The 16,563-nt window shown below is 36.6% G+C and overlaps 1 protein-coding gene across 7 annotated transcripts in view; it reads right to left on the bottom strand.

Moving 5' to 3' along the window:
- VPS13B (vacuolar protein sorting 13 homolog B) overlaps positions 1-16,563 on the bottom strand; it is a 488,999-nt gene that overhangs the window by 89,021 nt on the left and 383,415 nt on the right. For all 7 annotated transcript variants that reach the window (XR_012649869.1, XM_075023675.1, XM_075023678.1 and 4 more), the window contains one exon: positions 7,068-7,475. Coding sequence is in view for 6 of the 7 variants with exons in the window: in XM_075023675.1 (XP_074879776.1) it covers positions 7,068-7,475 (408 nt within the window). In the remaining variant the exon portion in view is untranslated. The remainder of the gene's footprint in view (positions 1-7,067; positions 7,476-16,563) is intronic.

Here is a 16,563-nt window from a genome sequence, read left to right as displayed (position 1 = left end):
CTTAAACAGGCCAAACCCTTGAATTCGTCACTAATAAATGTCCCCATGCATTCAGCAGTTCTGGCTGCTGGGAGCCTGTTTTCTTCAAACACTTCAAACACTAAAATCCAGGAACATTTATTATTTTAATCCATTACAGGCAGTGCTTGATTTAACTTTATTGGTTGTGGTGGTGGTAGTAGTTATAGTGGGGGTAAAGCTATGTTCTTTTACACATCATTTCAAAAGGGCTTAATTATATTTTATAGCTCAGGCCAGGAATCCTGCTTGTTTTGTGTCTAACAAGGTTCAAATGGAGTTCAGGTCAGTGATGAATCAGAAGAGAAGTCAAAGATGGTTATCTATTTGAAATGAGCTCATCTCCCTTAAAGAATAACTGGGCAGGTACATAATGTTCATTACACTACTGCATACTAAATAGTTGAAAAATGTCAATTCGCTTGTTGATTTGGTAATTTTGGATTTTGTGATGCCTGATCAGAGAGGGCATATTAAAGTAAGGATCTAAAGGGATTTTCATTTTTGGTCAAGGCTGTCTTTGGTATAGAATAATTTGGAACACATTTGTAAAGCTCTATCTTACTCTAATTAAGTAGAGAAACATACATAACGGAAACCAACAAAAATAGTGTTCATTTTGCACCCGTGAGTCCAGCTTTCAAAACTGAGTACTGTACTGACATGAGTAATACTTGGTTCTTGTATCATAAACATTTTATTTTTAGATATCAGCAGTTTTCAGAAAAGTGACTAAACATTTGTTCCAGCTTTACAGATGGGCATGGAGAGGTTCTTCAATTTAAAAAAAAAAATCTATGTATTTTCACATCTTAATTTTAGGTGGTTGGTTGAAAACTTTGGTTTATTTTCAGGAGATAGCTGGTACCTACAACTGTCACTGATGTACAAAGTTGTAGATACTTAGCACTACAAAAAAAATCAGACATTGAATGGTTGCACAGTAAATGAAGCATTACAAAATAGTGGATGCCACTCAAAGTGTAGCCCTATATAACTGCCACAAGGTTGAATCAGAATTACAGCTTTGGTGTCTTGTTCCTCTGCTCTACACTTGATTCACTGGATTTCAACTGCTTTAATAAACTAACTAGTCCATGAACTAGAGGGTAACTTTTCTTTACAAATAACCATCCTGAAGATAGTGCCTGGCAGCACCTGATCTGTTTGAGCCTCTATAACCCCCTGAATCATGCTTATGGGAGTCCAAGACTTGACAGATATACCCAGACCACACAAACTGAACAGGTTTCCCTGCACTCTCAGGATGTGTTTCCCCAGGATTAAGGCCAGTGTGGGTCCAGGCTCCTATCTTCCAATCTTCTCCTCCCTTCGATCCTTCCTCCCCCTCCCTCCTTTCTATACTTCTCTGAATTCTCTTTTGTGCCAGCATGGTCATTAAAGTGTACCTGTCCAGTGAGCCAGCTGAAGGAGATGATTTTGCTGGAAACTTTTTTTTCCTGTTGGGTTATCTTTCAGATGGAGCAGTGCCCTGACTCAACTCAATGAACAGCTGCCTGAGTAACAGAGCTAGCAGAAGGCAGAGTGTGGAAACGTGCAGCCACAGTAACCTAAACTTCCTATGGAACTGCACCTTTTGTTTGGGGAGCAAGCTGGTGATCTCATCCCATTAAAAATATTCTTGTCATAGAAAATGAAGAAATGTGTCGCCAGTATGTCAACAATTTAAACAACTTAAGGAAGTAGTCCGTAAGACCGGCCAATAATGCCTAATCTCTGTGTTCTGTACCTCACGCTGCAAAATGTAGATTTAACTGGAGGAATTGCACAGAAAGCATAAAATGTGCAAAGAAAACATTCAGCTTTCACTGTTATCTGTATTTCCTCGTGAATGTAAATATTCTACAGAATTAACTACCATGAACATGCTGTATCACCTACTACTGCCACATAAAGCAGTGGGATCCACATAACAAAAGAAATTCCAGTCTCAAAATAATATGCAATTACTTTCACAATAAAAGCTGAAAAGATTACAAAAACAACCGTATTTGTTCAGAATTTCATTTCATTTGGAGTCAACTTTTTGAAATCAAGTTATTTCAACTGTAAATACAGTTCTACAAAATTAGTGCACACTGTCTTGAATCAACAACCTACAACTAACTTTTTTTTCCTCCCCTGAGTTAACATGCTAGTTCATCAGTAGCAATTCTGAACCCTGTTACAAAGTACTAGTAGGGAATCTGACCAGGATTAATAGTGGTACTCAGTCCTGGGATTAGGTGGTGTCTTGTTTCATGGATTTTAGGCCATCTGTTCTTCCCTCCTACATTATACTCCTGCAGAACTATAAACGCACCTCCACCTCAGGGACTATAGAAAGGAATTAGAATTCTTCTGCTTTTCATTATCACAAGATTCAGTAACTCATTTCATTGTCAGGATAATCCCCTTTTACTCTTTCTTTTGCGCTTGCAGGGTATGCCAAAATGACAAATAAAATCCCAGATGTTAGAGACCTGATGAGGTCTCCACCTTTTCTTGAGTGTTGGGTTTAAGCTACTTGGGACATGGTGTCAAATCTGACAGGACCCTGATGCCCACACCCAATATTTATTAAGGTTTGTTAGTGATTTGTATAGCTGTCTACAAGCTGCACTTCCACCTCAATCCTCAGTGGCCATTTAAATATTTAGTTTGTCCTCTGGCTTTTACTGACAAAGAATTAATTTCCTATTGTTCAAGTGTTGGAAAGAGTTTATATTTCTTTCTAAAAGTAACAAAGGTCTTCTGGGTGTTGTAAATGGCTTGTTACTGCTGCATATTATTTTAGGTAGTCATATCTAATTTAATGTTTTATTTCCCCATGGGCTAACTCGCATATCTGTAGCATCCAAAGGCTATGACAACGCCTTAGCAGAGTTTTCTCGAGAGAGTCTGTTAACTCTAAAACGAAGTTTGGTCTTTGCTCCACACCAATTAATAGCTGCATTTAATTTTTAATATTTCTGTAAAGTATGTTAAGTATGTAATTTCTTTCAGGTTTAGTAAAAATACTTGCGATTGTCATATGCTCAACTAGTGTTTATTTTTTCCCCTTATTTATATGCTAAAGTAATCATCTCTGTATACGGGACGAAGGGCTGGGGAATTCTGTCTATGATCTTTGGAATATTTTATGTCTGTAACTCTCTCCGTTCAGACACTGAACAGCAAGACTTCCCTCCTGTGTCCAGCCAGAGCAAAATAAGGCTCCACCGAGAGGCTACAGGCTTCTTGCTGTCTTTCACTCTGGGGAGAGTACAGTTCTCGACTTCTCTCATTTATCTGCTCTTTTGGCAGGTAGGTAGTGCTAATTTCAACACCAAACCTAAATTAACTGAAAGCCATATGTTTAGAATTGCATTCTATTTCCTAGTATTTATTGCTAAAAATTCTTTCAACTTTAATGGCATGTGAGTGTTCTGGACTGAGCTACATACCCCAAGTGTGTGATACCAAACAATTTCAAATCTGACTGGGTACATGGCACTCGAGAGCTCTAGCCACTTTGTACAAGATGCCACATACTTCAGAGGGCAAAAAATCACTGAACCAGGTCTAACGATAATTCTTGAACTTGGGGTTTTTGTCAACAGTACAAGCTGCCAAAAATGAGCCAAATGTTTGTTATTTGCTTGTATGAAATGGGTACAAGTTTTAACTTGTAACTCCAAGCCACAAAATATAAAATGACTACAGATAATTATTTTATTTAACATCAGTACAACTTAAACTCCTGCCCTTAAGGGTATCAGAAACACTATACTGGTAGCCTCTTCTAAAGTAAAATTAATAATATCTGTTTTTCAAAAAGGGATCTTGTTTTGGTTTGTTTTTTGCCAATACACTGCATCACATTCTACAACAGTGTTACTTTACGAAAACCAAAATACTCGGGATTTCACCATAAGTACAGAGGAGAACATAAGTATTCTAGCAGAAATAGTAACCATGTTGTTATAAGTAACTGTTGCATTAAAACATGAAAAATGTCCAAAAAATGAAGTCCCTTGACACGCTAAAGGTTTGGGGTTGTATAAGAGTGCAGCAGGATATGTAGAAATAGAGGTGTTTTAATTTGATCCAACTGCAATGTGAGTGTTCAACACTTACAATTTGTTTTGTTAGAAGTGAAATAATTCAACTAATTAGCCCCTGTGTTTTTCAGAAGCTACATCTTATTACTTTCCTAAGAAATTAAGAAACAGAAGGCCTTTAGCTTCCATGATTAAACCAGGAAAGTCTAGAGGGAAAACTGATAATTAAAAAAAAGTTATATGGCAAGCTTCTTTCTTAATTTCAGCTAAAAAAATTGAAGCATTACACAAGGTCACGCACTTTGGTTTTCCCCCTATAAGGGAGGCAAAATACCGACAATACATTCTTGTGAGTTTTTTTTTGCTAAATAATTCCTAGCAAATAGGATTCCTTACAAACCAACTTCATCTCCTACATTAAAACTCATCTGGAAAAGGGGTCGTTTACACTGTTTATAAAACAATGCCACATAAAATGTGTAAAAAAACATATTTCACTAAAAATAGCTTGCGTAAGTAAGGGATTAGAGTAGTTTCTACTGCTATAATTGTTCCTTTGTAGTTTTTTCCATGATATTTTTGAACAGTGTTTTTAACTATGTTTATTAAAGTCAGCACATCAAAAAGGATCAAAGAGAAAGCTAGTGAGAACCAAAGGAACCCCAAGCGTATTGTGTTGTCTCACTAGGGAGTTATGCAGATTCAAGTAAACAAGTGCAAATTGTTGAGGTTTTAATGAAAATTTTCTACAATTATTGTATCTGAAGTCATTCTATATAATAACATCTGTACAGCAGATGGCCATACTGTACAAAAGGCAAGCAATGCTCCTTTTTCTTCCTCTGTTTTAACTGTACATCTGAGATGACTACTTTTGTCATTGTGCTTAGTTTGGTTCAGCAAATAATTCGTAAAATGCAGCTGCTGCAGATGGTCACAATAGTTATTTGACTGTAAAATCAAAGACACAGTGAAGTATTTGCGTATTAGTTTCATTCTGTAAAACAAATAATCTGACATTAAGCCTGTTCAGCTCAAAAGGTATATCTATAAAACCTTTTGTAAAAAGAAAACTAGCGAAGAACTGACATATTTAAAGAGTCCTTGCTCCCAAGACACAGCTACTAGACCTTTTTGTAAAATTGAGTTAGCTTGCATGATTTCTTTGCAATAATAAACCAAATCTAGTTAGTAACTGTGGTATTCTCCTGAAGTATTTTTTACACAAGGTTATAACACCGTTTCCCCCCATACTGAGTAATTTATCTTCTTTCCTGAAGTTATAATTTCCACTATTGGTTTCTATTGGCACTTTAATTTAAAATTAATAATTTTGAAAGTTTCAATCAGTTTTGTGGAAGTGTGTTTTTCACACTTCTTGAAACTTAATTTATTGCACTGTGGCAACAGCATGCAATCCTCATGCACATGTATTTTTCTTTTTATAAAGCAAAGATAAGGCAACTTTAACTGGAAAAAAATGTGAAAAGAGTCTGTTGATGTCTATTTATTGTCTGGTTATGAAAGTTCTTCATACAGAATAATTTCCATTTTCATTAGATTCAGCATCAGTATTGCTTTACTTAACAATGCTTGCCAGACTACAAACATACTGAAGATTCATGTATAGCTTGTGACATTAAAAAAAGAGATTGGCTTCCTCAGACTGCCAGAAGAATTAAGAAACAGAACTTCGTAGCAGAATGTTTCTGAGGCTTAATGTGCAAGGCAAGGTACATCCTCCTTCTAGAAGGATGAAAAACTCCAGGGTAAGCGATACACACTGCTGAGTTTGCCAAATTGCTTTATAAGTACAGTGACAGAACGGTCTCGGCTTTGATTTATCAAAGCTTGCTGTGGACACCATAATGTACCATGGGATGGATAACATATAAATGATAGAGGCGAAGTGATGGAAGGAAAGAGGATTATTACACAGAAAGAAAACTAGAACTATTTAAAGGACATTAGAAAGGCCTTTTACTCAGTTGCAGTGCTTTCTATGCTAGGGTTGCAATCTGATTGGAAAAGCGTGGGAATGCAGGCACTGTTCCTGCCTGTACTGCTGTTTATTTATGGATAAATCAAGAGTTTCAGGCTCCAGCACTTTCACAGGCTTTCATGTCCTATGAACCTTAAATTTTTCATTTTTAACTTTTAAAACAATAAAGAAGTACTGAAAGTTGCTGACCTGAGGAGAAATATTTCTGATGAAACAGAAATAAATCACCACCTTGCTTGGCCTACAACTTGTTCCTCTCAGCTACAGACCATTTTACCTCACAAGCTACTCTGCCAACTACCTACATCTGGCTCATCTCCACATCATGTAAATGTACCATCTTATTAGTTTTATTAAAAGACTAATAAAACAGTTTACAAAGACACTCAAAATGTCTTCATTTTAAATGAGTCTCTGGTATCCTTTTAATTGTACCCAAAGTGTAAAGTTTCCTTGCAGTTCTGCAGTAATGAGGCTGGAGCGCCCATTTTCCCTGTGTGACTCTCATCTGTGCAGAGGAAGCATGTAAAAATTTAAAACTTCATAAGCCTGGAGGAGAATAATGGTATGACCCAGTATTTACATAGTAGCATACGTCAGGGCTCCGAACAATTATTTATGTATTTTTTCTAAACAGAAATATAGGGTCCTAACAAGAAAATGTAGTTATAGAGTGAAAACTGTCAAAATTTTGCCCTTTGAAATATGTGCTGAATTATCAGAATACCAGAATAGTGGTTCTTGTAACCACTACTCCAGCCAGAATTCCATCAATAAATTAGTAACTACAAGCTGGGGGATGTTAACTACAAAATTAAGCACTCTTGGGTGCTGCCTCACTGAAAGGAAAACTCAGGTAATGGAGTCTATCAGGGATTTGCTGTTTTCTATTGTGGATTTATGATGTTAGCTAGAGGAGTTCCCCTCAATGGCCCACGCTTTAAAATGGTTACTAGACCACCACTTAACAAATCAGTAGCACTTCCAACTTCCAAAACTCTTACCTGCAGTTTTATGTCCACTTTTAATATTCAGGCTCCCACTAAGGTTTGATAAAGAGACTAACATACAAGGTTTACTGGGATGTGGGATGGTTTCCATCGAAACAACCATCTGAACGGTGTGAATGGAAATTTTCTGGAAGCAAGAAAGGGCTCGCCACAAGTTTTCTTGTACTGAAGCCGTTTGTGCAGCATTGGTGTGCACTGCAGGTAGCAAATCCTTTGTACTGGGGTGTTTGGTTATCAAAATGACATCCTCATCTGGAATAACGCCAGCTGATGGAGCAGACTCCTTCCTGGGCTCATCATCATTTGTGGTTATGATTTTCTTCAAAAACTGGTTTATTTGATCAAGTCTGACAAAACTGAGACTTGCTTTCAAAGGTTTTGATATGTCCACATTTATGTCAGCTGTAGGAGGAAATTGGAGAAAGAAATATGAGAAGCTATAGTGCAATTATTCAAGCAATGTAAAAATATTAGGCATTTAGTGGAGAGAATGTTATTTCTACCATTTCATTAAAAGGACTGAATCAATGGTATAACAAAATGAAACAATATTTTTAGGAATAAATCTGAATTAAAACATCATGAAAAGTACTATAAGCAATCTTCACTATATACAGTTTTAAAGGAAGAAACATGTCACAATGTTGATCTTATTTCCGGTTTCTTCCCAGAGATCACCACAGCCATCTGAAAGACACACACTTTATTTGAGTGTGCAGGAGGATAAATTCATTAGTCCTTTTGTGTCAGAATGAAAATATACTTCACGTTCTCTTGAGTTTTACATCCAGTAGAATTATTTGACTAAACTCCAAAGCCAACAGTGAACATTTTCAACACATTTAAATGAGTGAATAACATGTTTCCTACACAATTAATATGCAGTATTCTTCAATGTCTTTTCAAGATTAAATGTGAAATAAAAAGCAAATATAAAAACTGAGGTATGTTTAGATTTATTTGTTTTCCAGGGAGATTGGAATAACCTAATATTTTTAAAACATTCTTTGTCTCCTTAGTAGAGGATTTTGGTACTTCCCAGACTGCTAAAAGTCTTACAGAATTTTTAGAAATCACAACTAATATGAACAACATTGACAATAGTGATAAATTTAGTAGCTGAGATGTTGCAATTACCCAGATTATTTCACAGATGGGAAGCAGGATTTTATGATGGTTGAAACTTATTTCTCTGCTGCTATCTCCCTTTTTATCAGCACATTACACTTCATTACAGAAATTCAGCTTTTACTTAGTTTTTAAAATTTTTCATTTTAAATTTGGCTTTCACCCATAATGAGACAGCTACCCTGGGCAGGGGGAAAAGTTTGCTTTTCACTTTGCTGTTTGATTCCCATCACCCCACCTCCAAGAACCAGAAATGATTAAAATTCTGTGCATATATCTAAACTAGTTTAAATGTTCAGAGAAAACAGCACCACTTAGTTTCAAGTTTCATTATAAATATGTATAGGAAACACTGTTGAAGGTTTTACACAGATTAATGAGTATTTCACCAAAATTAGGACCTAGTTTCAAGCTGTCCAGGATCACGTTCTACTCTTAATGTTGATGCAAACTGATGAACTAGATTCTCACACTCTTTAGGTAAATTACAAATTTTTACAATGGTAAAGGGCTGCAGCAGCAGAGCTTCGGAGGTGCTCTTAAGCATAGGTTTATACTGACTTCAGAGGGTTCCAGGCACATGACAAAGCACCTTTCTGACTCCCCAAAATATCTGGGGGTTCTAAATTTTAGTTAGATGCTTTGGTATCTGAACAGATAAGTCTCTGAATTATAAACTAGCACTTTTTCTACAGAGATAAGAGAAACTTATTAATGACCATGTAAGATTTGTTACGGTTAAATTAAAAAAACCCAAACAATCTTAGAAAAAAGTCTGTAGTACTCCACAGCTAACCAAAATTTAAGACTGAAAAACTATTTTAATTGTCACTTACTAGTTTAATTAATGGTCTTCTGAAAGTATTTTTTTGTGTGTGTCAAAGCCTTCCATGCTGAACTAGAAACTGTGGCAAAACAGTAGCTAACACGTGGGCCTAGTAGAAAGGCGAGTATCAAAGCTAGTGAGCTGGACATTAGAAGAGAGCAAGATTTTTAGGCATCCAAAACCACACAGGAGCAACTTGGAAGATTTTTCAAAACATTTATGTACTGATATTTTTAATTAAAACCAAGGGAAGAAAAATGTCTTAACACTTTTGAAAATCCCTCCACCCTTCTTGGCGCTAAAGAATACCCCTACGCTTGCCTACATTTTTGCACACATCCTTGGTTCTCTCCTCCCTTTGAACAGAGAAAGGAGACTTATGAAGAAAGTAGAGACCCATGTGACATCACGATATTAATGTACTTATGAGAGTCAAATGGAAAGAAGTGTTATTCTAATGAAATGTTTTAAAAAAAACCCCAACCACAAAACCCCAAACAAACAAATGAGCAGTATTTTTAAAATGACCCAAGTTTGCAATCCAACTTGCGCTAGGATTTGGGTTTCTGAACCATTTAGGCACACTCAAAACAAGTTCCTTATTGACTTAATTTTCTCCATTACTGATGTAGTAATAAAGGAGTCAAATGGAATAGATGTTCTTGGCTTTGCTACATAATTAAGTCTGTAAGTTAGTAAATGAGGAAAGGACCCTTATTGCTTGGTGTGACAGCTTTCATGTCTAACTGCTTTGTCAAAGGCACATTTTATTGCCAACGCTTTCCTATAGTAGTATACTCCAGAAGAGGAAAAAACAACAAAAAAACCTACAACCCCCAAACTGCTAAGATATAAGTTGATAGAACAGGTGTCAAGTTAAAGCCAGAGAGTAAACGGACAGAGAAAGATTTAAAAGAAGATGAATATGAGAGCAATAGTTCTCTCTTGGGCTTTCTCAGACCAGGGCAGAGAAGGCACAAGGGCACTGGTGAAGCTCAGCGGTGGAACATGCATGGCACCTGTGATCCTGAGCCTGTGTTTTATCCCAGCTCTTAGTCACTTGTTTTCATAAACACCACGCTCATCCAAGACAGCAATAAAAAAATTGACACTAGGACACCAGAGAAAGGCAAATTACTTCCCTGCATTCTGTTTGGAAACTGTGTGTCACACAGAAAAATGTTGTCATTACTGATAACTTGACAAAGGTTTGTATTAAGTTATTATTATCCAGTGAATCAGCCCCGCCAGAAGGTGGTGGCAGCCAGAAGCATAATTGCAGAAAATGTAACTCTGGAACTTTCGCTACAAATATTTTAACTATCTCATAATGACATAGGTTATTTTTACAACTGGGGAAAGATTATGCAAGGAGATTCTTTGGCATTTTAAGTAAAACATTCAAAAAATAAAAATCCAATTGAGCAATCAACATGTTTTTAGTCTTTGTCCTGTTCTACAATTTATACTTAGAACTGTAAAAGAAACTTCAGCATTCCTTCTAAGAAAAACATATTTAAGTGTTGGACAGAAACAGCAAAAACTGATGAAATATGAAGAGCTATTTATAGCAGCTGATGAAGATAGATGTTCAGCAGCTTCTCCAGTCACTCAAAGTGGGCTAAAAAGAGATGTTGCAATGTAAAGGGTCACCTAGACGCAGCTGGAATAAAATTTCCAGGGTGCAAAATCCAAGGATAACAGTCTTTTTTAGATGATTTTAAACACCTTGGGAAGCACACCAGACAACACTGTGAAGATTCTGTGCCAGTAGGAAAACACAGGTTCCTATAACTCAAACAAGTCATAAATTGTCCAAAATTACATTGGAATCAAGAGAGGGCAAAAGGTAGCTCAAAGCCACCTTTAACTCCTTGATTACATCAGTCTCTCCATTGCCTACTAGTGACTGGCTACCACAGTTATACCCCAATACTTTCTTTAGATTTAAGACATAATAGCAATAACTTATTTTGCTAGGTATTATCTATTTCCAGCAAATAAATAGTAAAGAGACCATGTTGCTTGTAAACAAACTGCGTTCAAGTAAGTTATTTCTGTTTATGTTTAAATCATACTGAACTAGATGATATCAAAGCAGTATTTTTTTTATTACAGTGTAGCATTTGAGTGTAGAATTTGAATTGTTCTTCCCCTCTCTCAATTTCTTCACTTCATCTCTTTAGATTAACCAGTAAATCCATGTATGTCAATTACTAGTTTCTAATTACCCTTCACAACTTTCTGAACAGCTACTAGGAAACTGAATGATGAAATAACTATTGAGTTAAAAGGAGATTAGATAAATATAAATAAATTACTCTTATTATATGCTCCCACCACACTAGGAGATGACTTAACAGTGAAAGGAAAAGAATCATGTTGCAATAATGAAATCAGAGAGGGAATTCAGGTCCCAGAGGCGATTCTACAGAGTTTATGTTAATGTACACCTTGTGGGGGACCAAAAATCAACTGGAATAGTTTCCTGAAAACTGTTTCCAGCTATTTTCTCATTTAAAAAGTTCCAACTTCACTTGACCCATTAGTCATCATATTACTTACATTTATTATGTATTTTGAAATCTATTACAAAAAACCCAATGGATTCAATATGGCCTGTTTGAACAAAATCATAACATCTATAAAAGAAAACCTATGAGCAGCACTCTGAAATTTCTGTCTGAAACAATTTCTTTCTTTGTCATTTTATTACTTAGAGCTTCAGATAAAAGATTTCAAGGTTATGAGTATTTTACCCTTGTTCTCCATAACATTCAGATTTGTACTGTGAAGATATAATTTTATTCTGTGAACTTGGGATAATGATATTACTCAGAAGGACTTTTTATTTGGTGGGCTAAGGATGAATAAGCAACACAAAAATAACAGAGCTCCTAGCAAGTTACTTTAGGTCAATCCCAGCTCTTACTTATTCTAATATATGCCATAACTTAATGTACACCAGGTTATTATTTCTATGACTAGTAAACTATCATAGTATACTCTTAATCTGACAACCCACAAAGTAAACTCCGTGAAAATTATTTATAAGCTTTATTTATAAGACTGGGATCTTTTCACAGACTATGAGAAATGTTGAACTGTGAGAGAAAAAAATATAGCATTTTCCAAGAATTTGTTCACTTCTCATACCCCTCATTTTGCAGTGGATCTTTTATTTCTCATAGCTAATATAGAAAAGGCCAGGTGTCTCTTCCTCAGGTTGGACATGGGTCTTGCTCTCCCCTACTCCAAGAAGGCTGTAAAATATTAAACTTCTTAATAAATACTACTGCTATAGAAGAAACTACTATTTGCCCTAAACTCTTATGAGGATTGAATTTCCTAGTCCTAAACAGGAGAGGAGCAGACAACAGGCATGAAACATTTTACCACCAGTAATATTCTTTCTCTGGGAGCTGATGTAAGGAGTCTAACAGAGGAAATCTGAGGAAGGTAAAGGTAATCTTGAGCCCTGATTCTGATTTGGAGTCAGGGTGGCCCTTCAGTAACAGGGAAATGGCTGAATTGCAAAAATTAAATTTATAAAAATAGGAAAGAGACAGACATGTAAAGAAAAGACTAGCTGTACTGTTCTCAATTGTCCCTGGTCAGGCATCAAAAGAAAGACAAATTAAAAGAAATTGAAAAGTAAGAAGAATACAAACGAATTGTTTTTATCCTCTAATTCATCGTTCCCAATTTGGATCAAGGGAAAAGAAGGAAGAAACTTGAGACAAGGCTTCAGAGGCCATCTGCAGTCCATCTTGTATTCTGCTTCTGTGAGACAGATGCCAATTAGTCTGGAAGAGGCTGGTAGTCACTGCTCAGTATTTCTACCTACTGCTGTCTGTGTGCTGCAGCCCCACAGAAGCAGCTCTCTGAGGCCAATATGGCAAACTACAGCTTTCAGGGAGCTTAATCAACTCGAGCCATGTGGGGTGTTCCTCAGCGGTAACAACTCCCACTTCCACAAACCAGTATGTCAAGTATGTCATTGACATTACACAAAGGAGACACCAAGACATTGACAGTTCTATCTAGCCAGTGCCTGGGTTTGAGAACCCAGACAAAGCTCAGTGTGATGTAATTCTATTAATATTTTTAAATTGTCACAACTGAACCAAAATCAATTGTTGTAGGTCAAGAAGAACAAAGATACCATTAATAAAGGATGGAGGGTTACTGCTATTCATAGGATGTTGACTGAAATTAAGCAACAGTGCAACTACCAAATACACTACAGAAGTGTGTCAAGAGTTGGGTGGCAAGGCTGAAAACTACAATGGGGGCATTGGGAGGCACTACCATGAAAGGAAAACCCTAGCTAAGGGAAAAATTAATTCTCTCAACAGAGAGTCAGGGAAGTTGAAGCACAATACAGTGAGATGAAATAAATTGTTGCAGGTCATGGAGCACATTTGTGGAAAAGAACCCATAAATACTAACTCTCTCTTATCTGCTTAGCTGCTGAATAAAACATCTATATTAAGACATACATGAAAAAAGAAAGAGGATTTCAGAAAATTGAGCAAATGTTTGAAATAAGTTTTAAAACAATGCCAATACACTGAAAAACATACCAAGAAAATATTTTCCAACTTATCCATGTGGCTTTGGTGCGCAGTTTTCATTTTCAGTACTTAGGCATTTAAGAAACTAAATTTAAAGTAAGTGTTGTAGACGCTGCTTTTAGAAAGGTACTTTGATAATTTTACGCATTATTACACTGATATTACAGACCATAGATGTGTCAAAACCAAAGCAATACCTACAGGCTGGTACACCTGTTTGGAATATTTCTCTTTGCCCTCTTAATCAAATAAATATCATTTCATGGCTACAGTGTCAGTGCTTTAAAAACTTGTTTGTAAAAGAGCAAAGGGAAAAAAACCTACTAGAAAGCTCAAAAGTTTTGCAAATGACCCAGAGTTAATTAGAAAAGTCTGCACCCTGGCTAGTTCCCCTTCTCACGTGTCAGCTCTCATTAAATCAAAAAATTCTCATTTCAAAGTTAACAAACACCATGGTTAACAAAACTGTTAAACTGGGATCAAGTGGGCACATTCCTAGATTTATATATGATGTCATGCTAAGCAGCCCACAGCTGAACTTGCAAGTAGTATGAATGATTTTTCAATATATTAAGTATCTGATCTAATGCTAATTTTCTCTCTATAGGCTAACTGTGCTGGGAACAGGTGGCCCTGCTTTCAATTACGGAGGGCTAACATGCCAGTGTGAGGCCTGGATTAGTTCACCTTCTCACAGGGAATTTGCCTCGGTTGGGAATGGATTTATTATGGCTTCACACATGGAACGGAGCTCATGTCAGCTGAGGGCAGTGATACATCATATGATTCAAATTAACCTGCTGTGGACTGTTCCGCAGGGCTGATATTGTGTATTAAAATGACGACATTTTTAAAACAGCTTGAAAGAAACCAGGATCGCTGAAGTGCAATGGTTCCAATTTGTTCCAACTAATCTATCACCTGCTGGAGATATTATTCTAGTGGGTTTCTGGTAGCTGCTATTTTCCAGGTTTCTCCAAACCACTGACCTTGCTAATGGATACAATTGTTGCCTCTGCAAATAGGGGGGAAAAAGCTGGAGCAAGTGCCATGGTGCAGTTTTGTTTGTTGCTTTTTACACGTAACCCTAGATCCAGTGCTGTGCCCCTCGCAGTGTCCAAACCATGCCATGGAGGGACTGGCAGGAAAGAGCAATCCCCCAGTTCTCACTTGATCTTTCAGTGGGACAAGGCATTTCTTAGTCTGGATAGTTTCTGCTGTAGAAATTATTTTGAAAGGTGAAGTATCAAGGACTCCAGTTATCTCAGACCTAGCCTAACGTCTTCCCAAGAAACTGCTGGGGGAAGAGGACTTTGGCATAAACCATCTATATTTTGCATGTGTAAGTACTTTAAGGCAATATTTTGTATCATTTGCATGCAGAAAGAATACATCAAAAAGACAGCTTTTATACCTAAGAAAGCGTAGTTGATTTGAAAAAAAGAATATCCAAACAAAGGACTAGAGGGTAAAGAGGATAAATTTTCAAAAACTATTAAAACAAGATGGTCATATTTGTTCCTCACCTAATGAATAATATCTAATGCTGAAGCAATAAATAGTTCACTTATATGTATTAGACAAGAATTAGATGTACAATCCAGTAGCAACCTGAATATAAAAGAGAGACGGTCATGTAAACTGATGTAGATGGAATTTAAAAAAATTTTAAATAATTAGTTACTGTAGAAAAAGAAAGAATAGTCCTTTAATACATTGTGGGGTTAAAGTTGAGGTCTGTTCCCACAGGCCTGATGATGAATGCTTATTTCTCCTAGGATCCTATTACCTTAAATCTGGAAGAAATATCATTTTTCTTTAGTTGCCAAAAATGTACAAAATAATCAACTCATGTGGCAAGAAGTGCATTAATGTATCCTGTTATTCTCATTTAATTAGTGGTCTCCAAGTTTAGCTACTTGCTGTAGTTTTTTGATCTCCGAGCTAATATGGACTGACAACCTGGTTTCCTGTGTGGTGAAGCCATACGATTTTTTACGGAACACTATCTACTTATCTACTTCAGCTGACAAACTATTTACAAGGAGTACCGGTTTTATCTAACACAGCAAACACTGGGAACCACTTGCAGATTTTTTGACTGCTTGCATAGTAGTTTGCATCATAAAACATAGGCATGTTTGACTTATACTTGAAATTTAACCTCAGCAAACCAACAATGTATTTTGTAAGAAAAATGATATTACAATTAAACCACTGAACTTTGAACACTTAAAATCTATACAGAAAACTGTATAGTTATCCCAACTGCTACATCCAGATTTTTGTCTGCATAGGCACAGCTTTTAAAAATGTGCTGACTTTTCAGAACAACAGATGACCTGTACCCAACAGGCAGCACCTACTAGTGCATCCAATGCATTTTAATAATTTACTTAGTGCAGTTATAAAACACATATACATAAATTTATGAAAACACACAGTATGTCCTTAGAAAGTATGCCAGTTAGTAGCAGCATTATTTCCCAAATGTTCACCAAAAAAGAGTAGGCCTTCAAGGCCTGCAACATAAGCGTACTCTAGAAGTGCATTTGTTTATTCAATTTATTAACTGGGATGTCTCCCATCACAAATAACGTTTGTCTTACGACCTTACAAGAGTTCTCAGGAGTTACGCTGAGGATCTTGTCCTCAATAAACAACTGCCAGCTTAGTTAGGATCTGGTGATGTAGACACTTTCTCCAGGCCTGCTGAGGGCCAAACTACCTCACCCTGCAAGAAGTTGTGGTTAGAGGACTTTCCCCCCAGGAGAGTTAGTAACTTATTTTCCAGTAGCCTGCTGAGGAGCTGTCAAGCTTTCATAACTCCTTGCATGTGCTGTTCTGACGCAATCGCATGCAGAAAGCGCCTTCCATTAGTCATCCAATGAAACCTCCAGCCCCCAAGGAAGGTTTCTTGGTGAAGGTTAGTTTATTTGAGGAGGATCTCATAGTGGCA

Source organism: Buteo buteo, chromosome 3 (genome assembly GCF_964188355.1).
Source record: "Buteo buteo chromosome 3, bButBut1.hap1.1, whole genome shotgun sequence".
NCBI classification, from domain to species: Eukaryota; Metazoa; Chordata; class Aves; order Accipitriformes; family Accipitridae; genus Buteo; species Buteo buteo.
Note: the sequence above shows the minus strand (reverse complement) of the source record. Positions and strands in the feature narration are given on the sequence as shown.